Consider the following 27,360-nt stretch of genomic DNA (forward strand, 5'->3'; position numbering starts at 1 on the left):
ACAATGCAGAACTGGGGAGACCTACCAGGGGCTACCTTAGCTGTTCAAGTGAGAAGACGCTGTCCTAAAAAAGGATGTCAGGAACAAGAAAGGGTAGAGGGTAGATTGGAAGTGAGTTTTGGAGAAAAAAATTGACAGGACATGGTGGTCCACTACATATGGGAGGAGGACGAGGGCAGCGGGGAGGGGAAGGAGGATGAGAAGGAATCAAAGCTGAGTCGCTGGTTTCTGGCTCAATGCCTAGACATGATGATGCTGTTGATGGAGAAGGTAGTCGGGGAGGAGCAGGTGGGGCACTGGGGAGGGGAAACCAGAGATTTTGGCTGGGCCTTGGAGATGCTAATAAGACATCAGAGCAGAGATGGGAAGTAGGCAGTGGGTTATCAAGCCTAGCGCTTGAAGATGACAACTGTTGTGTTTGAGTGAGAATACAGGCCCTAGCCCAGCCTGTCTGAGTTCGAATCTTGGCTCTGCCATTTACTGCGACTTGAGCAAATTATCAACCTTTTTGTGCCTCCGTTTCTTCATGTGCAAGTTGGAGTAATGATAGTATCTACCTCGGGTTGTTAGGGGACCTAAAGCAGTTCTTTGAACAGTGCGTGGCACATGAGAGCTAATACTTACATAGCAGTTATTGTTGTTACTGTTAGGATCTCCACATTTGGGAGTCACTAGCGTCCATTCTTCTCGATGATATTTCAGGCTGTGGGTGTGGAGGAGCTTACCAGGGAAAAGAGCTTAGAGGAAGAACACTGAGGAGCCCTGAGGTTTTCTGTTTGGCTAGAGGAGGAGCCGCAAGAGGAAAAGCAGAATAAGATGAGCCAAGCAGGGCTCTAGGAGCCGAGAGGTTGGAGAGAGGAGAACAGAAATGTTTATTGTCACTGGAAACATGAAGGTTGTTGGTGACCTTGACCAAGGCCATCTCCTTGGACTCGAGAGGGAACACCCAACTGCAGTGGTTTCAGGAGTGAATGGAGGTGAGGGTGCCTGGACTGATGTGGGTAATCCTTAGGAGAAAGCTGGTTTCATGAAGAAAGGGCAGGAGATGGGGGAAAAGATAGGATCAAGATGAGAGAGCCTGGAGCATGTCTATTAGCTGTGGAGTGCTGGAGTGATGAGGGAAGGAGAGGTACGGAGAGGTGAAGCAGCAAAGAGGGGAGAGTTTGCCCACCCCAAAGACATAAGTCTTCCTCTCCATAGGAGACTGTAGGCCCCTGGAACACAGCAGTTGAGGCTTATTTATGTTAATAGTCTTGCTTATAAGCCACATCATACCTTTCAGGAAAAGTCTGAACTGAATAGAATTGGTGCAGGGTATTTTATTATATGGATGTATTTATTTTTGTCTTATAGTCTAAATGCCCAGCCGAAAGTGTTGACAGCTCTGGGAAAACAGCTTTACATTATGCAGGTAACTTTCATTCTCCTATTTGTCTTCTTCTGCCAATGGAAACACCAACTTTTCTTTTTCCTTATTCAAACCATTAACCTTCCATACTATTCCTGGTGCTCTTTTCTGTCATCATTTCTAGACATTCCCATTTTACTCTGTTTGTAAAACATACAGAGTTTTACTGAGGCATATGCCTAGAATTCATCAGTTGCTTTGCCACCTAACCACTGAATTTTATCACGATTAATATATTTTAACTAATTTAAGGTTTCTTTTTAAACTAACAGATATTCCTAAGCACTTGTAGATATGAGGTAATGTGTAATACAGACTTTTTGATTTGAGGATTATTATGAACATCAGTCAATTTTATTTACTAACATTTTGTTTTAGTACGATTACACAACTTCAAGTGACAAACGTTGACACTAAACTATGAGTGATTAGGTTTACACATGGGTTTTATTGCTAGTTGTGGAAAAGCTAAGTCCTGTGAAAACCTGAACCAAATATTTGCCTAAAGGCAACTGGCAGTCATTGGCCTTAGGCCAGCATAACTCTGAAATTAAGCAGTAATTTTAAACACCTCACTCTTAACCTTCCTAACACCATTTCTCTTCAATGCAACTAGAGTGAATATATGTAGAATGGGTAGAATATGAACTAAGTATTTGATACCCCTGGTTGTGAATAACTGTGTGACTGGCTGTGGTGTTTATATTTTCCTTCCCCCAGCGGCACAGGGCTGCCTTCAAGCTGTGCAGATTCTTTGCGAACATAAGAGCCCCATAAACCTCAAAGATTTGGTAAGTACCAGGTGGTCACTAGACGTAGAGGTAGACACTGGTTTCTAAAACTCAGTGGGATACCTCTGGAGTCACTGAGACTTTAAACTAGCAGTCCCCAACCTTTTTGGCATCAGGGGCTGATTTTGGGGAAGACAGTTTTTCCATGGATGGGGGTGGGGATGGTTTCAGGATGAAACTGTTGCAGCTCAGGTCATCAGGCATTGGCGCACAACCTAGATCCCTTGCATGCTCAGTTCACAATGCAGTTTGTGTTCCTATGAGATTCCAGTACTGCTGCTATCTTATAGGCAGTAATGCTCCCTCGCCTGCCACTTACTCCTCACTGTGCAGCCGGATCCTAACAGGCCACAGACTCGTACTGGTCTGCAGCCCCTGTGTTGGGCACTCCTGCTTTAGACAACTAACTATTGGGCAAAATTCTATTGCTTTCAACCTAGATTCTCTTCTGCAAAATGGATTTATGTATTATTCTTAATCCTTTTCTCATTTGCCCCAAGAATACTCACCAGTGGTGTTTGGGGATGCAGCATTTACCTCAAGATAACTTTGCCACGAAATATCTCATTTGTATTAGTAGTATTTTCACAAAGCTCTAGTATATTGGCTTTGGAAACGAGACATTATTCTATTTATAGCATTCTGTTTTTAGTAGTGGTATTTCCATTTACAAAATATAGTAATTCTCGATTGCTGAAAATGTCAAATCCTAGAAAATGTAGCATTTGTATGTGTGATGTTAACGTCACTCTCAAAGAGTTGTTGGCTGAAGATTCATTTGATGAATCTGATTTTTCTGAAATAGATGATTCTGATGTTAGTTCTCTTTAGAAATAACTCCAAGAACAGTTTTTATATTTTGTTTTCACATTGAAAATCGGTCAGATTTGCTTCAGCCTCAAAGAGTGTGTTTATATCAAATTAAATGAGCTCTGGCAGAGAGCTGCATGGTTTTTTTTTTGTTTTTTTGTTTTTTGTTTTCCCTAAACTGGGAAGAAGGTTAATTGGCTTCTAAAGCATTAGTAAAACATTTTGCAGCTTATATTTCCTGTATAGGTATATTTATTTCTACGGCTATACATGTTTTCTACCATCAATGTAATTACAAATAAAGCTTAATTTCTTGATTTTTAAAAATAAAAAATAAGTCTAAATAGAAATTTTACTACTTTCTTTCTGCACCCCATCTATCACTTTGGATACCTTCTAAGCAGAATCTCCCAACTTTGAAGACCACTGCTAGGCTATTTTAACTTTGCCAGACTATTTTGAGAATAAATTTATATACCTATCACATGGTTATGTTATGGGGTTAAATTTCATGTTGCAGCATGAGAACTGACATGCATACACTTATATTTGATGGAGATACTGTGAAGTGACTAGATAGAATGTAAATAAATTCATATTCCTTGAAGTTCAGTACTTCCTAAGCAGAAAGTATTTTAACTTCACAGAGATAGTGCCCAGAAATCTGTCTGAAATTCTTTATGACAATACTCAATCTTTAAGCAGCGCTTGTATTTTTCAATAGTTGGATATATTGTAACATCTTTTCCCTTTGCCTAGTGAATGCTTCTACCTTAAAACTCACTGTGGATGGATTTATAGGGTATATTCCAGAAAAAAAACAGAATAACAACTTCTCTTTATGGTTTGTGTCAGACCTAAGATTACAGAAAATACTTATGTATATTCTTCTAGTATTTTTCATCATTTGTTTTATATTGTAATGTTTAAATGCTTAATCCACCTGACATAGTTTGTATATGAGTTGGAGACCTAGATTTCCTTTTTCCCGAAGGGGTTGCAATTGTCATGACATAATTATTCTTTCTATCCATTTCTTTATCTAGTCATGTGTTAGTAATAGACATAGGCTCTTAATTTATGTTATATTTTGATACATAGCAAGATTACTAAAGGGTACACTTTCTAGTAAGAGTGGAATGGCAGGATACATAATCATTAGTGCACTGGGAAGAAGTTGCATACAGGGCAGTGGGATCTTCTGGTGTCGTGGGGAGACACGCCCTTCCTTTCTCCAGCACCATCCCTCAGTATACCCGGTACACTTGCCTTGAGCCTTTACACACTTTGTGTTCTGCCCTCTCTCGTGATCACCCAAACAGTGATAGCCAAGGGCACAAGCAGCCCCAAGAAGCTGGAGCTCCTATGTAAAAGCTAGCATTCAGTAAAATTCCGTAACAAGAGTTGTGCCAACATATAGTTGTGACTGTATGGGGGTACGGAATATCAGGATGGACCAGATATTAGATCAGCAGTCCAAGTCAGGAGAAAAATGTGCAAAAAACAGGGGCTGACTTTTGCAGTTCTGGCATTTTGTGCCTGAGTTAAAATCTCAATCTGAATTTGTCTCCTAGGATGGGAATATACCGCTGCTTCTTGCTGTACAAAATGGTCACAGTGAGATCTGTCACTTTCTCCTGGATCATGGAGCAGATGTCAATTCCAGGAACAAAAGTGGAAGGTACCCCAGAATTAGGCAGAAATCATGTGACTTCAGTGATATCCACATTCTGGGAGTATTTCAAAATATCACAGCTATATTTTGGATCATTTGTTATAAAGGATTTTTAACTTCTTCCCTTTTGAAAGTTCTCCTGTTTTTGATAATCAAGAATCTATGTTGACTTTAAAGCAATTTTCCCCAGACATCTGTGGACATCATTGCTGGCTAAGTCCTTGAGGAGACTATGAAATGCTGATGTGAATAAACAATTTCCTGTGACTTTCTATGCAAAATAAAATAAACCTATTGGTTGATCTGGAGAAATGGTCTTAGAAATATATATGTTATTTAAAATGCTTGAGGTGAAACAAGGATAAGATTCATGCCAGTCAATTAAATCGCATCATATTGTGCCAAATAGTATAGAAAGAAGATTATGTTGTTTGACTAAATATGGTTTAATATTTTGATTTAATCTTAAGTTTTTAGAAAAAAAACAAAAACTAATTTCATCTTGATAGCATTCCACTTCGAATTCCCCGACGATTAAGTGTAATAAAGGTTTAACTGCACTTATTCTTCTTTTCTCTTTTTTTAAGACAACTGATTTCCCAAGAAAGAGTTTTTACATTTTCTTAGTACTAATTTTGTATCTCCTTTTTCCTTTAGGACTGCTCTCATGCTGGCCTGCGAGATTGGCAGCTCTAACGTCGTGGAAGCCTTAATTAAAAAGGGTGCAGACCTAAACCTTGTAGATTCTCTTGGACACAATGCCTTACATTATTCCAAACTCTCAGAAAATGCAGGAATTCAAAGCCTTCTATTATCAAAAATCTCTCAGGATGCTGGTATGTAAAAGAAAATAGCCAATGTTGTTTTAAGTTTATCCACTCCATTTTCCCCAAAGGATAAAGGAATGTGTGCAATATGATATATTTTATTATTTTAAACATATTCTTGAAGACAAATGGAGTGTTAAAAAATATTATATATGGTGTATGTGTGTGTATCCCCCCACCCAAAGTGAATATGAATCATTATGCTTCTTATAGTTATTTTTTTCACTTTTTCCTCTATAGATTTAAAGACCCCAACAAAACCAAAGCAGGTATTTATCTTTGGGGCGGCTTTTATGTTTCATTTATGCTTGTGGGAATTTAAAAATGTTCAGATTTAACCACTTTGGTCCACTGGTAAAGTAATAAAGACTATATTGAAAATACTTAAGGACTGAACTATTTTTGAATAAATGAGTCATTGTTATAAAGTGGTAGAAGTTGCCAGGCACGGTGGCTCATGCCTGTAATCCCAGCACTTTGGGAGGCTGAGGCTGGCAGATCACCTGAGGTCGGGAGTTCGAGAACATCCTGACCAACATGGAGAAACCCTGTCTCTACAAAAAATACAAAATTAGCCGGGCATGGTGGCGCATGCCTGTAATCCCAGCTACTCAGGGGGCTGAGGCAGGAGAATCACTTGAACCCAGGAGGCGGAGGTTGCAGTGAGCTGAGATTGCACGATTGCACTCCAGCCTGGGCAACAAGAGTGAAACTCCATCTCAAAAAAAAAGAAAAAAAAGGTAAAGGTTTTCTTAATAATTTGCCTTATTTCAAAAGCATGTAACTTTAAACTTGCTACTTATATGTTCATCTTTTTCTGAAATGTACTAACTCATACTTCCTATTGGTGTGAAAATGTTTGATGTGGCTTAAACTCTGTGACTGAATAACACTGTTTTAAATACTTGTAATATCACATGAGCTATAGAGCTACAGCCAGAAAACGTTAGCTGTTTAATGAAAATAAGAGAAGTTAGCTTTTTCTTTTTAATTAGGGTTTTTCTAGAATGTCATGTAGTGTTACACAAAGTAGAAATTGAGTATGCCCTGTTACTGTGTAGTTTTTTCTAAAAATATATTGTCACTATCTGTTTTTTTGACGAACAGTGTGTGTTTGGTTTTATGTGTTTATTTATTTACACATCTACATGCTTGAAGAAATCATAAACAGCAAAGACTCAATACTGAAATTTATGTGGTAACTGTATTACTTATCAGTAGCCTTCAAAAATGAAGTTATCTCTTCCCCTCATTTAGTCTTTAAGAAAAGGAATGGAAGTAATGCAGACATGTGGGAAATACCATTGCTTTTCATTAATAGAGAAAGCTGGCTGTGATTGTATTCTGGATTCTAAGTTGTAGTAGACCTGAACCTCTACTTTCCCAGTTCTCCACAACAACCTAATCTGGTTTTGTCTTATGTGTTTTTATTTTCTTGCTATTAAAGCATGGGCTGCTAGAAGAATACTTGCGCATGCATATTATTTATTTTTAGGTTGGTAGCAGATTTCAGATTTTGATAAAGTAAGAAATGCATGAACTTTTGAGGTTTTTCTCATGTGTTTGATAAAGCTACTTGCTCAGACTTTACTAACCAAACTAACCCACCTCCATTCTTTGGACTGTGATAACTTTCAGCATGACCAAGTCTCTAAAATAAGCTCAGAAAGAAGTGGAACTCCAAAAAAACGCAAAGCTCCACCACCTCCTATCAGTCCTACCCAGGTAAAAACAAAAGCAAACAAACAGTCAATAAACGCACCACAAGAAAGCCATAAATTTGTCATTTTGTTTAGACCAAAAAGGAATGTTTTAGAACTGACCTTTAAGTGCATATTTAACATGTTCCTTAGCAGTTTTAAATTACAAATTGTGGTAAGAAGGATTTTGATGATTAGTATGGAAATAATGTTGATTCTTATCTATTTAAAAAAAAAAAAAAACAGAATCTAACAGGCTCTTTTTGAAAAGGCTCAAGGAAATTTCTCAAAATCTTATCACAGAAACTTTCCCTTAAGTTCAATTTATTTTTAGTTCCTTATATTAAAAGATCTAGTAAGGGGTGGGAGAATGAGTAGCCAGTGAGGCAATTGTTAAAATGAATTTCAGTTGGTTTCTTGAAACATTGCTAGAATGTATTTGCCTTTCTAATTGCATTTAAGGTTGGCTAATATTAAAAGTAGTTTTCATTTCTGAGCTTATAGTGACCTTTGCATAGAGGAGGAAGCTCAGTAATCTATGTAACGGCATGTAAAAACACATCGAGATTTGTTATTTTAAAATTCATAGGCCACAAACAGAATAATCCATATTTAAATAGTAGAGAGGAATAGCTCATCTCGTATTTTTTAAATGTATGTTAGCGTACTTATTAATATTCTTAACCTGCAATGGAAGTTTTATAGATTTTTTTAAAAACTGATTCTAATATAGGAGCAAAGTTATATTCTATAAACTTTCAGAAAGTATTTGAAGTAGCTGAACTGCATTGAAAATATCCTACCCTGGCCGGGCGCGGTGGCTCAAGCCTGTAATCCCAGCACTTTGGGAGGCCGAGACGGGTGGATCACGAGGTCAGGAGATCAAGACCATCCTGGCTAACACGGTGAAACCCCGTCTCTACTAAAAATACAAAACATTAGCCGGGCGAGGTGGCGGGCGCCTGTAGTCCCAGCTACTCGGGAGGCTGAGGCAGGAGAATGGCGGGAACCCGGGAGGCGGAGCTTGCAGTGAGCTGAGATCCGGCCACTGCACTCCAGCCTGGGCGGCAGAGCCAGACTCTGTCTCAAAAAAAAAAAAAAAAAAAAAAAAGAAAATATCCTACCCTTGAATTAATTGATGCCAAGGATACTTACTGTTAGATTTCATTGCATTGGCTAAACAGGTTGATCCTTCAGCACTGGAGAAGAGGAGTTTGAAGATATATTCTTTATTGATGATTTTCATTTTGTTTCTTTTTTAGTTGAGTGATGTCTCCTCCCCAAGATCAATAACTTCGACGCCACTTTCAGGAAAGGAATCAGTATTTTTTGCTGAACCACCCTTCAAGGTATTTCCTTTCTGTATTCAGTGTTGTTACTGTATTTTAAGATACCTGATAGACTTGCTTTAAGTTATATAACACTGGGTAACACAGAATATACTTCTGAATCATTGGTTCACAACCTTTTCACCATGAAGTACCCCTTGATTATTTTTTCTGGCATGGACCCCACAAAGCAAGAATGTGTACAGCTAGATTGTATCCATAATAATTTAAAATTTTTAAAAAATAATTGAGTGAATAAATTAAATGTACAAACCAATAATTGATTTTCTTCATTTAAAAAAAAAAGAGACGAGGGCTGGGTGCAGTGGCTCACACCTGTAATCCCAGCATTTTGGGAGATCAAGGTGGGCGGATCACCTAGAGGTCAGGAGTTCAAGACAAGCTTGGCCAACATGGCGAAACCCCATCTCTACTAAAAATACAAAAATTAGGCCAGGGCTGGTGGCTCATGCCTGTAATCCCAGCACTTTGGGAGGCCGAGGCAGGCGGATCACAAGGTCAAGAGATCGAGACCATCCTAGCCAACATGGTGAAACCCCATCTCTACTAAAAGTACAAAAATTAGCTGGGCATGGTGGTGCATGCCTGTAGTCCAAGGGAGAATCACTTGAACCCAGGAGGCAGAGATTGCAGTGAGCCGAGACTGCACCACTGCACTCTAGCCTGGCAACAGAGTGAGACTCTGTCTCAAAAAAAGATAAAGAAAAGAAAAAAATACAAAAATTAGTTGGGCTCGGTAGCAGGCACCTGTAGTCCCAGCTACTCAGGAGGCTGAGGCAGGAGAATTACTTGAACCCAGGAGGCAGAGGTTGCAGTGAGCCAGGATCAGGACACTGCACTCCAGCATGGGTGACAGAGCGAGTGTCTTGTGTGGGGGAGCAGGGACAGTTTATTTCTATGGAATCTAAAAAAGTTGAACCCATAGAAGCAGAGAGTAGAATAATTGGGGGAGTGGTGGGAGTTATTGGGGAGATGTTGGCTAGAGGATACAACATTTCATCCAGATAAAAGGAATAAGTTCAAGAGATCCATGGTACAACATGGTGACTATAGTTAACAACAACGCATTAGATTCTGCAAGTCACTTAGAGAGTGGATTTTAAACGTTTTCATCACAAAAAATGATCAGTGTATGAGATTAATTAGCTCCATGGCCATTTCACATTATGTACATATTTGCAGACATCATGATGTATGTGGTAAATATATACAACTTTTATTTGTCGACTAAAAAATAAATTAACTTTTTCAAAAATAAATAAGGTGTAGAAGTTACTAGCTTCTACCTGTTATTCTCCTCATTCTTTCCTGAATGCAGAATATTGAGGAAATGCCAAAAATTATATTTCAGGAACTTCTCTATTTATAATGAAATATCCTAGATTGGATCCTGGGACAGAAAAAGGCCATTATTCGAAAAACGGTCACAATTTGAATAAAGCTGTAACTTAGATGGTAATAATTTACCAATTGACAAATGTATAATGGCTACATATGTTGTAAACATCAGGATAAATAAGTGAAGGTTTCTATCTTGCAACTTTTTTGTAAATCTTAAATTGCTCCAAATAAAAAGTGCTTTAAAAGTTTTTTTAAAAAAGAGACAAAGATAAGAGCTTGCTAGATAACCAGTCTTCTTACCCAATTAAGTTTATATTAATTCCAGTCAAAGAGACAGAAGCGTGTTATCCTCTGTTGTCTTACTGAGAATTGTATAGTTAATTTTTTTCCTGACTATAAAAGTAATATGTATTTATTTTACAAATGTTAGAAAATCTATTACATCTTATCCACTTGGATCTGTAGATTTGTGGTTGGAAAATATTTTAAGGAAGTAGGAGGATATTTCCATTTAATATCTGTTTATCTAACATACTGAGAAATTGTACTCAGGGGGAAATAAAATTTGTAATTGTTAACATGAAATTTCAATATTGTATATTTACTTACTTTTCCTTATTTGGAATTACTAAAGATGTTTTCTTTTCACTTGGATACACATTAATCTGAAAAAGATTCTATCAACCTATCATTTCGCTCACTTTAGACTTTACTAATAAACTCTTCAGATAAATTTCTATATAAGACAAGGCATCTATACTCTTATAGTTAGTACCATAGTCTGATATGACTGTGCCTCAAAGAAGCAATGCAGTCCGAAGAATAATATCGCAAATTATGATTTTTCAGAGGTAGAGTATAAAAGACTGTCATTTCTGAAAAAACAAACAAACAAACAAAAAAGATAAAAAGTGACATTTATTCCTATGTTAGCTTAGGGAGGAGAAAAAAGTGGTATCTAGGCCAGGCGCGGTGGCTCACAGCTCACGCCTGTAATCCCTGCACTTTGGGAGGCCGAAGTGGTTGGATCACGAGATCAAGAGATGGAGACCATCCTGGCTAACATGGTGAAACCCCATCTCTACTAAAAATACAAAACATTAGTTGGGTGTGGTGGCACACACCTGTAGTCCCAGCTACTCGGAAGGCTGAGGCAGGAGAATCACTTGAACCCGGGAGGCGGAGGTTGCAGTGAACCAACATCGTGCCACTGCACTCCAGCCTGGGCGACAGAGACTCCATCTCAAAAAAAAAAAAATAAAATAAAATAAAGTGATATATATTTAAAATGGCTAAAGTTTAAAAAGACTAAAACTACCAAGTGAGGATGTGGCAGAACTAGAACTCCATTTTCTGCTGGTGAGAATCTAAAATGGAGTAACTATTAACAGTTTAGAAAGCTGGAAGTTTCATTAAAGTTAAATATAAACCTAATATATGATCCAGCCATCCACTCATAGATATTTACCAAAATAAATGAAATTACATGTTTACACACAATCTTGTATGCAAATGTTTGCAGCAGCTTTATTCACAACCTCCCCAAATTGGAAGCAATCCAAATGTCCATCAACAAGTGAATAAAGATAATGAAATATACCCGTATAATGAAATATTATCTGCCAATAAAGAGGAATGAACTGTAGTGCAAGTAACATCATAGTTGAATCGGAAAAGTCATCATGCTGAGAGAAGCCAGCCACCAAAAAATTCATACGGATGACATTCCATTTATAGGAATTCTAAGAAATGCAAAAAAAGAGAGTTGTGGTTGCCTAGGAATGACGTGGGCAAGGAGGGGTTGTAATGAGGCAAGAAGAAACTTCTAGGCATAATGAAGAGATTCTCTATCTTGACTACAGTCTTGGTTCCATAGGTATACATCTGTCAAAACCTCCTCAACTTGTAAACTTTAGCTGGATGCAGTTTATTATACCTTATATAGTGGAGAATATAAAAACAAGTAAATTTGTTATAAAAGTGAAAGGACTGCTTTTTGTAAAGCTCAGCGCTTACTAAAAATAATCCACTTTATTGTTTAGCATTTGGGCTTTTACAAAGGTATCTTGGCTGAAAAATTATCTTATCATTGACTGGCTCATTCGGATGCCACATTGTAATTTTTAGCAAGTCACTGTAATGTTTTGAAATGAGAGTATGGCTTTGAAGTTCCAAGAATTTTTACAGTATGTTAACAGATATTCAGGGACAAAGGATTAGAGAAAATCTTTAGGGAATCTATTGCCGATCTAAGACTAGATGATATTTTTGCCATTTCCCTTAGAAAGGTTAATAATTAATAGCAGATAACTTATGAAATGATCAAGCTAAAAAATCTGCTTTAAAATATTTCAATCAATGTATAATGCAGACATATAGAACTTCTCTTTGACTTCACTATGAAAGCAGTATTTGCATCTCAGTTTTTAGTACATAACTCAGTAAATTAGCAATTACATAAAATTATTGTAATCTTAAATATATTTGCATTGTCCTCACTAAATGAAACTTCTGATATACCCTCTGGAACTTCTAATGTTTTAGAAATTAAACTTAGTGGATAATTGTCACTTTTACTCATGTATAGCTTAAAATATCTTCTTTCTTTGAGATTTTCTAGCTGATTTTCTAGTAGGATAATGCCAGATCTGCTCTGCATAAGCTCAAGGAGGAAAGTCTGCTTGATTCTTTTGTGCAATGTTACATTCAGAAATGTTCTCTAAGTCATTTTTGTGTTTCAATAGGCTGAGATCAGTTCTATACGAGAAAACAAAGACAGACTAAGTGACAGTACTACAGGTAAGATGAGGAAGCATCTGTTTTTTTTTCCTTCAACCCACCTGTTTCATGTCCATTTAAAGAGAGCAAAGGCCAAGCGGGGGTACTGTGTAAAAAGGTCACGAGCCAGCATGTCCACGCAGAGCTGCCAGTAATGCACAGGCTGATGCGCTCTGTACTTCGGGGTGCCTTCACCTGCATTTTAAAGAGTCTCTGAATTTGAATTTTGAAAAATACATCTTTACTTTCATTTGTCCCAAACTATATGTTAGCAGTTCCTTCAACTATGAGTACAGGCAAGAAGCCCCAGATTTTGTCACCAAGAGAATTCCTATCACCTTAGTGTTACTGCAGATATCTTGAAATGCTTACAATATTGCTGCTAAAAATTACGGCAGTTATTAGACCTGCTGCCAGATCTTGTTATTGTTACCAAATAAGCTCTTAAGTTACTGTAGCCTGTATATTTTATCTTACGCATTTAAAAACATTATTTTCAGATGAGGTCCATAGGCTTCTGCTGTCTGCTAACCACACTCTTTGCAGCTGAGCAGCACATTATTTCATGAAGGGAGAACCCACCATGCCACCTCCATGACTGTCCCCATCTAACTTTTCTACTGTGGATATTAAGTAGACACACGCAAAGACAACAATGTTCATGAAATCATATGTAATCATATTGCCTTTATGATCATAGGATTTAATTCATTGTGTCTGTTAAAGAGTGCCTCCTAAGAATAATTTACCCTCTAAGAATGTAATACAGTATCTTTAGAATCCACTTAAAATGTAGACAAAATTATTTCAAAGGTCCATTTTTGCTCTAGCATTCAGTGTCTTAATCTGTTGTATATTTCATAGGTGTTTGGAGCCTTTAATTTGTAGAACATAGAAATATTTTTTATGTGTGTATATATGTATATGTTTATTTATTTTAGAGATGGGGTCTTACTGTATTGCCCAGGCTGGTCTCAAGCTCCTGAGCTCAAGTGATCCTGCCACCTTGGCCTCCCATAGTGCTGGGATTATAGGCATGAGCCACCACACATGGCCCTAGAAACATTAAACTTTCTAATTCCTGGCAGAGATCAGTGTTGATATAACTAAACAAATGTTACATTGAGTACTTCAAAAAACATTCACTGTATCTTAGAAATAGCTTTTATTTCTTAGAATTGCATTTATGCTCCCAATTCCCTAGTTCATTTCATACTCACCAGACTTCATGTCAAGGAAACTCAGAAAGCTGGGATTTGGGCATCAGACTTGTGATGAGAAGCAAGGATTTCTATGAAGAAAGGTCATTTTGCATCCTTCCAAGTTAAGATTAAAGTTTTCATCTTTGCATTACATGACTGTGAGAAAATAAAAAGCAGATCAGTGCTTTTCAAAGTGTGGGTAAAGTATGTACTAGCTATAATAATTAGGGAGTTTGAGCAGGGCATGGTGGCCCACACCTGTAATCCCAGCACTTTGGGAGGCCGAGGTGGGCAGATCACCTGAAGTCAGGAGTTCGAGACCAGCCTGGCCAACATGGCAAAACCCCGTCTCTATTAAAAATACAAAAATTAGCTATTACATAAAATTATTGAGATTTTATGTAGTAGTTAATTATTGAGCATACTTGTAGTCCCAGCTACTTGGGAGGCTGATGCAGGAGAATCGCTTGAATCTGGGAGGCAGAGGTTGCAGTGAGCCGAGATCGTGCCACCGCTCTCCAGCTTGGGTGACAGAGCAAGATTCCACCTCAAGAAGTAATAATATTAAGTTTGGACAAGAAATTCACACAGTTACTTCACTAAGCACATTGTTTTGTCCAGCTGACATATTTTTTGTAGGACTTTCTAGATGAAGGAAGCAGTACGTTGCATTGCCTTCTGGAGGAAGTTTGCCGTCTCAGTGAGCACCTTGAATAGCACTCCTTAAGTTGTAATTTCAGCATGATAATCAATAGGATGTCGGAAAGTTGTGGTTACCAACAGGGATTAATGTGGGATTCAGAGAAGACAGTTTCATGCTAGAGTGGTCATTGAATGCTTCAAGTACTGGGCAAAGTTTGACATGATGCCTAAGAATTCTCTAGGCAGAGAGATTCTGCAGGGCGATCCTATGGATAAAGAATGAAAGAATCAGCCATGTGTTGAGAATGTAGAGTGTGTGATGGGAACCATGAATCTCAGGAAAACCGGAATCTAGAAAAGTAGCAGCGTCATGAACCTGAAGAAGTAGACTGGGGCCAAATCATAGCGGTCTGAACCCAGATAAAGGAATCTGAAAATTATTTTTGGAGGGAAAATAAGGAAAGCACTTGACCCAAAGGAATGACCCAATCAAGGTATGTTTTAGGAAGACTGGTCTGACGTTGCTGTGCAGGGTACAGTTTCACTGGGAAGAGGAGAGGGGCAGAGATTTGTTGGGAAGCTGTTTGCAGGATTTCCAAGTAAAGTGATAAAGTCTGAATTATGGTAATGGTGGTAGGGGCAAAGAAATAAACCAGATTCCAGAGACATTTCTAAAACAATTCCCAAAACTGAGACTTATAAGGCACAGGGAAGAACCAAAAACAACTAGATATGACACTTAAGCAAATGAATAGGAAATATATGACCAAATTCATCAATTTTCAGAATTGCCTTGTATACACATGTGTCCAGTATTGTGCTAGCAATCCACAGTAAGGAAACCCAGTACATGAAAATTTTAGTTCATCCATCCAGTTGCTAGGGCGTTTTATAGTTAGGACCAGGAAGAAGAACTGGCTTAGGCTAGCAAGTGAATTTGTCTCAGGTGAGAGAAATAAGAGTTTAATTGTTTTATGTTATTTTAAATGGCTTTCTCTTTCCCAAGGTGCTGATAGCTTATTGGATATAAGTTCTGAAGCTGACCAACAAGATCTTCTTGCCCTATTGCAAGCAAAAGTTGCTTCCCTTACCTTACACAATAAGGAGTTACAAGATAAATTACAGGTATATAAATAGATTGCTGTCATGGACTGTTCTGTAGAGTCAAGCTCTTGGTCTTTTCAGTAGTCAGATGTATTTTGTTTTAAATGTGTACATTAGTTTCTTTTTAAATATTAGCTTTAAGTATCTTATAGTTTCAGATTATTTGTTTCATGAGAGTGTTATTCATTAACTCTTTCTGTAAATTATTCAACTGGTAAATTATATATGATTATACACATAGTATGATCAGTATTAAAAATTCTATATGTTTAATTATATAAATAAAACGTAAACAAAATTTATAGAAAAATTCTATATAAAATATACTATATACATAGAATGAGACGTATAATTTTATATATAAAATTTTATATTTTGATTTTATCTATACATTAAAATTTTATGTTTTAAATTATATGTGTGTATGTGTACACATATATATAATATTATCCATTCATTTAGTAAAGTTGATCACTTAACAGGTTTAAGAGCTTGATAAGAAATGGCTGTACCAAAAAATAAGAAGAAGAAATAGCTATACTATATATCCATTACCCCTCTTGACAAGCAGAATGATAAAAGAAATGAAGGAAAATTTTGAATCGGAGGCTTTGCAGAGTAAACAATTTTATTGTTTTCAAAGTGACACAAATCTTCTGTCCCAATAGAACCCAAAGCAAGCTTTGTGTCATTAGTCCCACTCATGTCCCAGACCATCTTTTTTCATGGCATGAGAATACACAGGCAAAGTGATCATGCTATTCTCCCATACCAAAGTTGCAGATTTACTCCTCTCATTCTAGTTGCTGGCTTAGCTAACCACCCCTTTGGTATTATTTAATTCTTGCTTTTTTTCCTAGGCCAAATCACCCAAGGAGGCAGAAGCAGACCTAAGCTTTGACTCATATCATTCCACCCAAACTGACTTGGGCCCATCCCTGGGGAAACCTGGTGAAACCTCTCCCCCAGACTCCAAATCATCTCCACCTGTCTTAATACATGCTTTAGGTAAATCCACGACTGACAGTGACGTCAGAATTCAGCAACTGCAAGAGATTTTGCAAGATTTACAGAAGAGATTAGAGAGCTCCGAGGCAGAGAGAAAACAGCTACAGGTTGAACTCCAGTCCCGAAGGGCAGCACTGGTATGCTTAAACAACACTGAGATTTCCGAGAACAGCTCTGACCTCAGCCAGAAACTTAAAGAAACTCAGAGCAAATATGAGGAGGCTATGAAAGAAGTCCTCAGTGTGCAGAAGCAGATGAAACTGGGCCTTGTCTCGCCTGAGAGCATGGATAATTATTCCCATCTCCACGAGCTGAGGGTCACGGAAGAGGAAATAAATGTGCTCAAGCAGGATCTGCAGAATGCATTAGAAGAAAGTGAAAGAAATAAAGAGAAAGTAAGAGAGTTAGAGGAAAAGCTGGTAGAGAGGGAGAAAGGTACAGTGACTAAGCCACCTGTGGAAGAGTACGAGGAAATGAAAAGTTCATATTGCTCTGTTATTGAGAACATGAATAAGGAGAAAGCATTTTTGTTTGAGAAATACCAAGAGGCCCAAGAAGAAATCATGAAATTAAAAGATACACTAAAAAGTCAGATGACACAGGAAGCCAGTGATGAAGCTGAGGACATGAAAGAAGCCATGAATAGGATGATAGATGAACTCAACAAACAGGTGAGCGAGCTGTCACAGCTGTACAAAGAAGCCCAGGCTGAACTGGAGGATTACAGGAAGAGGAAATCTCTAGAGGATATCACAGCTGAATATATCCATAAAGCAGAGCATGAGAAACTGATGCAATTGACAAACGTGTCCAGGGCTAAAGCAGAAGATGCACTGTCCGAAATGAAGTCTCAGTATTCAAAAGTGTTGAACGAGTTGACCCAGCTCAAACAACTGGTCGATGCACAGAAAGAGAACTCTGTCTCTATCACAGAACATTTGCAAGTGATAACCACGCTGCGGACTGCAGCAAAAGAGATGGAAGAAAAAATAAGCAATCTTAAGGAACACCTTGCAAGCAAGGAAGTGGAAGTAGCAAAGCTGGAGAAACAACTCTTAGAAGAGAAAGCTGCTATGACTGATGCAATGGTACCCCGGTCTTCCTATGAAAAGCTCCAGTCATCCTTAGAGAGTGAAGTGAGTGTGTTGGCATCGAAATTAAAGGAATCAGTGAAAGAGAAAGAGAAGGTCCATTCAGAGGTTGCCCAGATTAGAAGTGAGGTCTCACAGGTGAAAAGAGAAAAGGAAAATATTCAGACTCTCTTGAAATCCAAAGAGCAAGAAGTAAATGAACTTCTGCAAAAATTCCAGCAAGCTCAGGAAGAACTTGCAGAAATGAAAAGATATTCTGAGAGCTCTTCAAAACTGGAGGAAGATAAGGATAAAAAGGTTGGTGAAACTGCATTGCTGTTGGGTTTCTAGCAATAAGTCTTAGTCTCTTTGGCTTTTACTACATTAAATACTTCTAGTGTTGGCACTAAACTGGAGTGAATGCTCAGAGACTCTGCACATGAACTTTATCTGTCCCCAAAGCCACATTAAGAATAGTTTGTTGGATCGGCCAGATGTGGTGGCTCACGCCTATAATCCCAACACTTTGGGAGGCTGAGGTGGGCAGATCACTTGAGGTCAGGAGTTTGAGACCATCCTGGCCAACATGGTGAAACCACATCTCTACTAAAAATACAAAAGTTAGCTGGGTGTGGTGGTACATGCCTGTAATCCCAGCTACTAGGGAGGCTGAGGCAGGAGAATTACTTGAACCTCAGGAGGTGGAGGTTGCAGTGAGCCAAGATCAGGCCACTGCACTCCAGCCTAGGCAACAGAGTAAGACTTCATCTCAAAAAAGAAAAAAAAAAAAAAAAAGAATAGTTTGTTGGGTATTTATATTTTAAAAACACATCTGCTGGGCATAGTGGCTCACTCCTCTAATTCCAGCAGTTTGGGAGGCCATAATGGGAGGATGGCTTGAGACCAGCCTCAGCAACATAGTGAGACCCCATCTGTACCAAAAATTTAAAAATTAGCCAGGCATGGTGGTGCGAGCATGTAGTCCCAGCCACTTAAGAGGCTAAGGCAGGAAAATCACTAGAGCGCTAGAAGTCAAGGTTGTCATGAGCCATATCAACGCCACTGCGTTGCACTCTAACCTGGGCAACAGAGTAAGACCCTGCCTCAAAAAATAATAAATAAGCAAACATCAATCTTTGGCCACTTCTCCTTATACTAAAGCATTTTCACATATGTGATGCATATTTGTCCTTCAAAAATCATTTTACAGAAGCTTTGGCAGTGTTGGGGATCAGAAGTGAACTTGCAAACTGAAAAGTATTTGTGATCCACCTCAAACTTCAAGTTCTTTTTTTGGATTCAGAACAGATTCCTCCATAATGTGAAACTAAAATACTCCTAGACTTAATCCTGCTTCCCTAAGGTCCATCAGCTTCCCCTCAAGTCAGCGTAAAAGCTACCCTCGCTGGCCCCTCCTTTGACAGGTATATAGGAGAGGAAGAGGAATGTGGCGACCCAGCAGTTTAAGATGGCACTGGACACAGGAGATGGTGCTGGTCATGCTGCTGAAGGAGGGAAGCAAAGGGAAAGTTCGGGGGGATAGTTCCACACCTCAATCAGCTCTGCATCTCTAGTCCCCTGTCTCAGAGGTTCCGAATGGCATTCATTAGAGACTACTTATCTTTATTCTTTTGTAATGAGTGTTTCAAAAGAGCTTTACCAGCCAGGCAAACAGGGATTAGCGAGTGGTGGGGTACGGTGGGGAGTTACTTGTGTTTACTTTAAAGAAAGATGTCCAGAGATAGCAGGCTTCCTAGGCCTTATTCCTGATCGCCCATGTCAGCAGTATTGGATGAAATATAGCTGTCTCCAAATAAAGCCTAAAATCCTAATTCTGATTTTTTTTTCAATCATACCCCTTTTAAAATAGGAAACCAACATCACAGCTTTTGTTACCACCATCACCAAAACATAATATGTAATTCAAGGGCCTTTATCTGAACCTAATGGATGCGGTGGGCTTTGTTAGTTTGCCTGATTTTGTTATCTGTTTCATTTTATGAGTTTTTTTATTTAAATGTATTAAAAGGGAATTGTTCCAAAGTCTTAAGTCCCAGAGACCAAAAGAGATGACTGTGTTTGAGGCTTAGAAATATATGAAATTTTGCTTTGCAGACATGTTACTGCCTGTTAATACCATTTTCCTTTGTTCCTAGATAAACGAGATGTCAAAGGAAGTCACCAAATTGAAGGAGGCCCTGAACAGCCTCTCCCAGCTCTCCTACTCAACAAGCTCATCCAAAAGGCAGAGTCAGCAGCTGGAGGCACTGCAGCAGCAAGTCAAACAGCTCCAGAACCAGCTGGCGGTGAGCGGGCTTGCTTCTGCTGCCTGGTTTGGGGTGGAGGGCCTGGCAGATTCCGTACCATCTCAGCTGCTAGGGCAAGTGGGCATGAACAGAAAGATTCCCAGCCCAAAGGAATGTACTTCAATGAGCAGTTGACTGATTTCTTCAGTGAGGGCGAAAGAGGAAGCCACTGGTGGAATTCTCAGTCGTTATCAGCAATGCAATGGATCAGATATTCACTGCGAAGGAAAGAACCGACAGGACAGTGGGAGGAGACTACGTGCTCACTCATACCCTAACTTTTTGCCCCTTCTCCTTTTTCTGCAACATTCCCCATCTCTGGCAGTGGCAAGAGCTTTTTCTTGTTAGGGGCCAGGATCTCTAGTAGTTGCATCTCTATATATCTGAAGCTGCTTCTTGGCCCCTCTCCTTATTTCACCCAGGAAAGCCCTTCCTTATCTAAATTGGTTTCCTGGGTCCACTGTAACAAATCACCACAAATTTGTTTAAAACAACATGAGTGAATTATTTTATAGTTGCATTGAACAGAAGTCCAAAATCGCTTTCACTGGACTAACTTCAAGTTGTTGGCAGGGCTGGTTCCTCGCCTTTTCCAGTTACCAGAGGCTGCCTGCATTCCGTGGCTCATGGCCCCTTCCTCCATCTTCGAGGCACATCACTCCAGCATCTGCTCAGTCTTCCCATCTCCTCCTTCAGCCTTTGATTTTCTTGCCTCCCTCTTATAAGGACCCTTGTGATTACACCTAAAGCCCACCTAGATAATCCACGATAATCTCCCTCTCCATTTCAAAACCCTTAATTTCATCTGCAAGATGCCTTTTGCCATATAAAGTAACATTCACAGGTTCTGGGAATTAGGATGTGGACATCTTTCGAGAGCCATTATTTAGCTTACCACAGTATCTGTTAAGGTTTGAGTTGGCATGGGTACATTACGTTTTCTACCTAAAATCCAGAGTTAGTCTGTCCTGGACTGTCTCTAGCTTCCATATACAAACAGAACATGGATTTGATGATTTCTTCAGAATAGACCTAAATGTAGTGAGGTCAGGTTTCTGATAAAATGGCATTACAGACTTTTAGGTAAAGTGCTATTGGTTTATACAGTAATTCTTATAATTATGCAACATATGTTTGAGCTCTTACTATACATCAGTATTATACATGGTGCTGATGATATAAAATGAATAAGACTCAGTCCCTGCCCTCATGGAGTTTATACTCTATATAAAGTTATCAACAAAGAGATGCCCAGCATACCATGGGCATACAAAGGAAATGTGTCTACCCAATCTTGCTGAGTCATGAAAAGCTTCCTACGGGAGTTATACTTGTGCTGAGTCTTGAAGGCCTGAATAAGAATATGTTGTTACTCAGCAAGGACTGACACGTGGACTAGCTGGCTTTTGGGAACCTTGGTGAGAACCATTCCAGTGGAATGGGGAGGAGGGTAGAATCTGGACTGCAGTAGACTGGCTGCTAGAAAAGTGAGTAAGTAGATAGGTATCTGGTGGGGCTAAGCAGTCGCAGCAGGGGTTGGGGGAAGCCTGAAGCAAGTTTGCTGGAAAGATGGGAAGTGGTGATTAGGGTGAGGGATGCTTTCAGTTGAGATTTCAGAGGTGGTAATGACAGACGCAGGGCTACGGCCATGAGAGGAGTTGCTGAACCGAAGAGGAGCACGTTATTAAAGCTGAAGTTGAGGAACTGAGAGGTTCAGGTGTTAGATGGATTATTCGCACAGATATCGAAGCCAAGCAAATGATGACAGAAGCAGGGATAGAAAGGAAGACAGATCTAAAGATAAAATCATAAATAATTGAGTAGGGATTGCTGAAAGGTGGGGAGGGAACAACACAGAGAAGTGCCAAATGTGCCTTCTTATGGTGTGAACTTAAAGGACGGGTTTTAAAGTGTCCCTTAATAACAGGAAAGATACCTCATATTCTGACACTGATGGAGGGAAGGAAGAATGGGTATTATGGACTTTTGTACATTTTTGAAGTTATCCATATATGATGGTCTCAATTTTCATGATATTCATCATGTTCTGAGAGGACAGGCTCTTAGAACAAGAGTTTCAGAGATAAAGACCCCTGAAACAGCCACTGAGAGGAACTGGAATAATAGCTCAACAAGGAGAAATAGAAGCATCAGCAGCTGTATTGAGGAACCACTGGAGACTGGGGCCACCAGCCTCTTTGCCTCCTTGGTACACTGAGAGCTAAGTAATTGAGCTCCCCAAGGATTATATAACACTGGCCATATAGTGGGTAATCAATAATTCCCTTAAAAATAATAGACTTTAAAATTAAATTGGTACATATTTGGTCATTGTAGAAAAGTTGAAAAATACAGAAAAGTCTTTAACAAGTTCCTATAAAAATTTTCCATAATTCAGTAACTCTGAGATAATCACTTTTTACATTTGATGTATTTCCTTGCAATATTTACATTTAATGTAGCTGTATTTGCATAAGTATGTGTACATATATATACACACATGTATACACACATATATATAGACACACACACATATATATATATATTTTATTTTTTTGAGACAGAGTTTTGTTCTGTCACCCATGCTGGAGTGCAGTGGCGCGACCTCGGCTCACTGCAACCTCTGCCTCCCAGGTTCAAGCGATTCTCCTGCCTCAGCATCCTGAGTAGCTGGGATTACAGGTACCGACTACTACGCCTGGCTAATTTTTGTATTTTTAGTAGAGACGGGGTTTCACCATGTTGGTCAGGCTGGTCTCGAACTCCTGACCTCAAGTGATCCGCCTACCTCAGCCTCCCAAAGTGCATATATTTTTAAAACCAAATGGGATTATAATAATTCCTTTTTATACAGTTTTTTCTAGAGTTGACATACCAAGACTCTTTTCCCTAAGATTATTGACAAGTATTCAGAAATACACAAGCCAGTAAGGCCACAACAATTTTAGAAACTTCCAATGCTAGCATAAAGTGGAGGGGACCACTTGGGGGAGCATTTGACTGCAGCTTTCTCATAGTTTTTTGTTTTTGCTCTTTAAAGATCTCCTAAGCTTATTAACAATGTGAAATATTCCCTTTCTAGGAATGCAAGAAACAACACCAGGAGGTCATATCAGTTTATAGAATGCATCTTCTGTATGCTGTGCAGGTATGGTTATGGCCCTTGCAGTCTCTGGACATCCTAAAGAAATATGGCAGCAGATGTTGACAGAACTCCCACATTTCACTAGTGGAATGAACAAGAATTAGAGGAGAATCCTTTCCACTGGAAAGCCCGAATATGCCTTTTGCATTGCTTTGGGTTCCGTGTCAGGAGCCTCGTGCCCTGTTTACCAGGAACAGCCCCATCTTTCAAGGCAGGGCCTCACTCTTTCACACAGGCTGGAGTGTAATGGCATCATCTTGCCTCACTGCAGCCTCAACCCACGGGCTCAAGTGATCCTCCCACCTTAGCCTCCAAAGTAGGTGGGATTACAGGCACCTACCACCGTACCTGGCTAATTTTTATATTTTTTGTAGAGGTGGGGCTTTGCCATGTTGCCCAGGCTGGTCTCAAACTCCTGAGCTCAAGCAATCCACCCACCTCGGCCTCCCAAAGTGCTGAGATTACAGGCGTGAGCCACCACGCCCTGCCGTCCCATCATTTATTGAGGAATGAGGGACAATGTGGTCCTCCATTGGGAGGACCGGGGCTTTATTTTCCAGCAATGCTGATCTCCTCAGAGTTACCTTGGCTCTATGATGCTTGGTGTTCTGGCTGCTGGACTCACATTTGCAACTGAGACCCCAGATAGCTTTTGCTGAGGGTTTTGGTAGACACTGCCACCTCATCTTCCAGCTGGATGAAGGCAGGACGCTTTCTTTGACTCAGTTCCTCATAGAAATTTGGGAAATGATAGGGCTGACATTCCTGTGAAAGATGGGGGAAAATACCCCAGATCTTCACTGCAGTCAGCCATCTCATTCCCCAGAGAAGAAAGTCCCATGGCTTAATTTAGGTTCTAATGAGTATCTTGTGTTTGAATATCCTAGGGCCAGATGGATGAAGATGTCCAGAAAGTACTGAAGCAAATCCTTACCATGTGTAAAAACCAGTCTCAAAAGAAGTAAAGTGGATTCCTTGGCAGGACACTGCCCCCCTTGTCATCCATCTTTGTGTTAGATCCAGAGTTGTTGGTAGCCGCTGCCATTGTTCTCATGTGTGGTATGCACTGTGGCCTAGCGTAGCTTCTTCCCTTTCCAAAGGTTTCTGAGGACTCATCCCAGGAGAAGACTGCCTGCCTCAGAACTACTTAGAGACTTCAAACCAGCAGAGGTGAAAGTTCCCGTCATCCCTTCAGATTCCAGAGCTGGGATCAGCCACGCCCAGAGGTCTGGTCCTGATGCTGGCAGGGGGGCCCCCTCCTCCATACCTGACCGGCTGAGTGGCTTCATCACCACCGAGTGATGTACTGAGGCCTCCTGCAGTGAATATGCTCCTTCCATTGCTGTACTTGGGCGGTGCCATTCAGCACATGAGAGCTCTTTTTGCCTTTGGCTTTCAATTCCAAAACATGATTTAATTTCTAACTAAATTAGTATGGCACTAGTTATGAAGTGTCTGCTTAAAACCCTTTATCATGGTATCGTGTGGATTTAAAAACTCTAATTCCATGTTTTCTTCCCATCTGCCTTATATATCTCATCACCGTGCTTATCAATATTCAGTTTGATGAGCGCTATTAACTAAAATATGAAACTTAAAAACAAAAGCAAGTTGTCCTTAAAAGTTCTTTTTTTAAAGTAAATTGTTGACATATTGCAAATTTTCTATGCAAACTTGCCTCCTGCTGTTATCCGTGAAGCTCAGGAAATCCAAACATTTGTGTTTCAACAAGGGACAGTAAACTGTGTGTTTACAGCCAAAAGAAATGCCTCATAGTTCTTAACCTCAATTTTTGTAAAAGTATTTTTTTCTCTGTAATATTTTTATTGGCTCATAAAGATGTTTTCATATCTAAACCCCTAAATAAGTGAAATTACAGATTATATTAACAAAATACTTTTTAGGTAGCCATGCTTGAGACTTTTTAAAAATGTAACTTTTTCCTTAAAGTTTTCAGCTATAGCAAAAGGTAGTTATGTATGCCAGACCTTCTATGAGCTGCCACCAACACCCCAGAACTTTCAGCCATGGTGTCTTCAGAACTGTAGCGCATTTCTGAATCTAGCAAATCCTCTTTTTACCCGTTGAATGTTTTTGAATGCCCTGACTCTACCAGCGCCCATAAATGATCTCTGGAAGGACTGTTAGTAACAATCTGTTTTTCAACTTTGAAGCTAAAAACCCTGATATGGTAATATTATGGTGCAGAGCAGAGGTCTCGGGAAAAAATATTTCTGTTCACTTTACTTTCAGGTTAAAAATGTTTCTAACATGCTTGCAGCTTCCCTTATGGCATTAGTCTTGTTGAGGGAGAGAGACAGAATCCAGGACTTTCCAAAGTATTTAACCGAAAGCAGGGCCTGCTCTGACAGGGCCCACGTCCTACAGGGCTGCCTGGGCTCAGTGGGTGCTTGGCTGTGCTGGATAATATGTTGATCTGTATTGGATGAGGACCAATGACAGCAAAGCAAAAATGGCTTTAAAGCTTGGTGTTACTTTTCTTAAGTTGTTTAATTATAGTTAAGCAATTTCAAAAATGCTCCAAAGAAATGTGAAAGGACCTTTTGTCACAGCACTTCAGAAAATACAAAACAGCCCCTTCTGCCCCCGCACAGAAATGCTGCAGAGTATATAAAACTTGAGACATTTTTGTAGGATGCCTGACGAGGTGTAGCCTTTTATCTTGTTTCCGGATGCGTATTTATTACGAGTACTCTGGTTAAATATTGAAAAGTTATATGCTGTAGTTTAGTATTTTGTCTTTGTAATTTACAGAAGTTATTGGAGAAAATAATAAACTTGTTTCATTTTGCATTTCTGGTGTTGATTTTTGGTGTATTCAGAAGCATCTCTGTGTGGCTTCTGAAGATCAGTTCAACAGCATTTCAGTGTGATGGGTTTTCTAGCCTGTGCTATGCTCAGCTGGTGTGAGTTATCCACACTGTTCCACACAAAGTCTCACATCATTTCCTTTTCCCAGCTCTTGGATTCACCCTGAGCTCTGCCCCGAGTATCAGCCACTTTGGGGCAGTTGAATCACAGTCGTTTAATCCACAATTCCTCTCATTTAATCTGCAGTCTTTTTAACTGTTTGGAAGCCTCCACTGGATTGTTTTCCCTCTTCCTTCTTGCTTTTTTTGAAAAAGTAAAACATACACATAGTAAAAAAAAAAAATCCAAATATATTTTCCTGCCCCATTACAAAGATAATTCAATTCATTCCTGACAAAACTCTTGTCAGGTGAATTCTGGCAAGGTTAAAATCATAATTAAAATTGTTACAGGTTAAAATCATAATTAAAATGACATGAAATAGGTACAATTACTTAAGGAGTTAGCATTGTTTCTCATACTCCAATGTTACAAGGCCATTTCCCTTCACTTACAACATGATTCCACCACCTCTACTTCAGTTTCATTGTGCCATCCTACTATATTACTGAAATTTTATTTCAAAGAAAGCATGTGTGTGATACCCAGTTGAACCTTTTACTTCAATTGTGGCCAACCAGACAACTCAGAAGGTGACTTCATGGGGACACTCAGCTGGGGAGGAAACTGAGATAAACCCAAACCAGTCATCTCTGATGGACAGAAACGCTTCATAAGGCAAAGTCAGGATATGAAAAGAAACTCTCCTGCCTCCACAATTAGATAGCAGCTGAGACTGTAGGACAAGTGAAAGGAACCACAGGTAAATCTTTCTCTTACTCCCCAATCCTTAGTGCATCTCCCCAGAAGCAACATCTAGTAAGCTTCTTCGATGACATTCTCTCTCTATATGTACATGTAGGCATGTATTTTTCTTTCTTCTTTAAATATCTTGGAGATTATTCTCTGTCAGCATACACATCTCATTCTTTTTAACTGCTGAATAAAATTTCATAGTATGGTTGTGCTATATTTTATCTTGATAATTCCACATTATGGACATTCAATTGCTTCCAGTATTGCAGCTACAACAATACAATGACTATCCTATGTATGTTTGTATGTCTTTACACGTGTAAGGATTTTTTGAATTTTCAAATTGCTTACTTTTACATTAGCTTCCATCAAGATATGATATGGGCAGGAAAAAAATGAATATTATTCATATCATCACATTGAGAAAGAATAGCCTTTCCCTTCATGTTGGTTAATAATAATAAGAGTCATTAATTTGTTTTCCTTACATACACTTCAAGACAAATGCCAAAGCCTT

At 39.2% G+C, this 27,360-nt stretch overlaps 3 protein-coding genes across 11 annotated transcripts in view; all 3 read left to right on the top strand.

Annotated features, from left to right (window-relative positions):
- RAI14 (retinoic acid induced 14) overlaps positions 1-25,970 on the top strand; it is a 174,544-nt gene extending 148,574 nt beyond the window's left edge. For 7 of the 9 annotated variants that reach the window (XM_050793812.1, XM_050793811.1, XM_050793813.1 and 4 more), the window contains 13 exons: positions 1,354-1,411; positions 2,129-2,199; positions 4,584-4,690; positions 5,342-5,520; positions 5,752-5,780; positions 7,150-7,236; positions 8,474-8,560; positions 12,646-12,700; positions 15,530-15,648; positions 16,488-18,023; positions 19,862-20,011; positions 23,094-23,159; positions 24,044-25,970. In XM_050793812.1, coding sequence (XP_050649769.1) covers positions 1,354-1,411; positions 2,129-2,199; positions 4,584-4,690; positions 5,342-5,520; positions 5,752-5,780; positions 7,150-7,236; positions 8,474-8,560; positions 12,646-12,700; positions 15,530-15,648; positions 16,488-18,023; positions 19,862-20,011; positions 23,094-23,159; positions 24,044-24,121 — 2,622 coding nt within the window. In that variant the 3' untranslated portion in view covers positions 24,122-25,970. The remainder of the gene's footprint in view (positions 1-1,353; positions 1,412-2,128; positions 2,200-4,583; positions 4,691-5,341; positions 5,521-5,751; positions 5,781-7,149; positions 7,237-8,473; positions 8,561-12,645; positions 12,701-15,529; positions 15,649-16,487; positions 18,024-19,861; positions 20,012-23,093; positions 23,160-24,043) is intronic. The other 2 variants (XM_050793818.1, XM_050793817.1) reach the window with 1 other exon arrangement.
- Positions 1-27,360, top strand: part of BRIX1 (biogenesis of ribosomes BRX1) — a 305,669-nt gene that overhangs the window by 182,871 nt on the left and 95,438 nt on the right. The gene's annotated exons all lie outside the window — the stretch shown is intronic.
- The window catches only part of TTC23L (tetratricopeptide repeat domain 23 like), a 155,176-nt gene that overhangs the window by 57,419 nt on the left and 70,397 nt on the right, over positions 1-27,360 (top strand). The gene's annotated exons all lie outside the window — the stretch shown is intronic.

The sequence above is a fragment of the Macaca thibetana genome, chromosome 6, assembly GCF_024542745.1.
Source record: "Macaca thibetana thibetana isolate TM-01 chromosome 6, ASM2454274v1, whole genome shotgun sequence".
NCBI lineage: Eukaryota > Metazoa > Chordata > Mammalia > Primates > Cercopithecidae > Macaca > Macaca thibetana.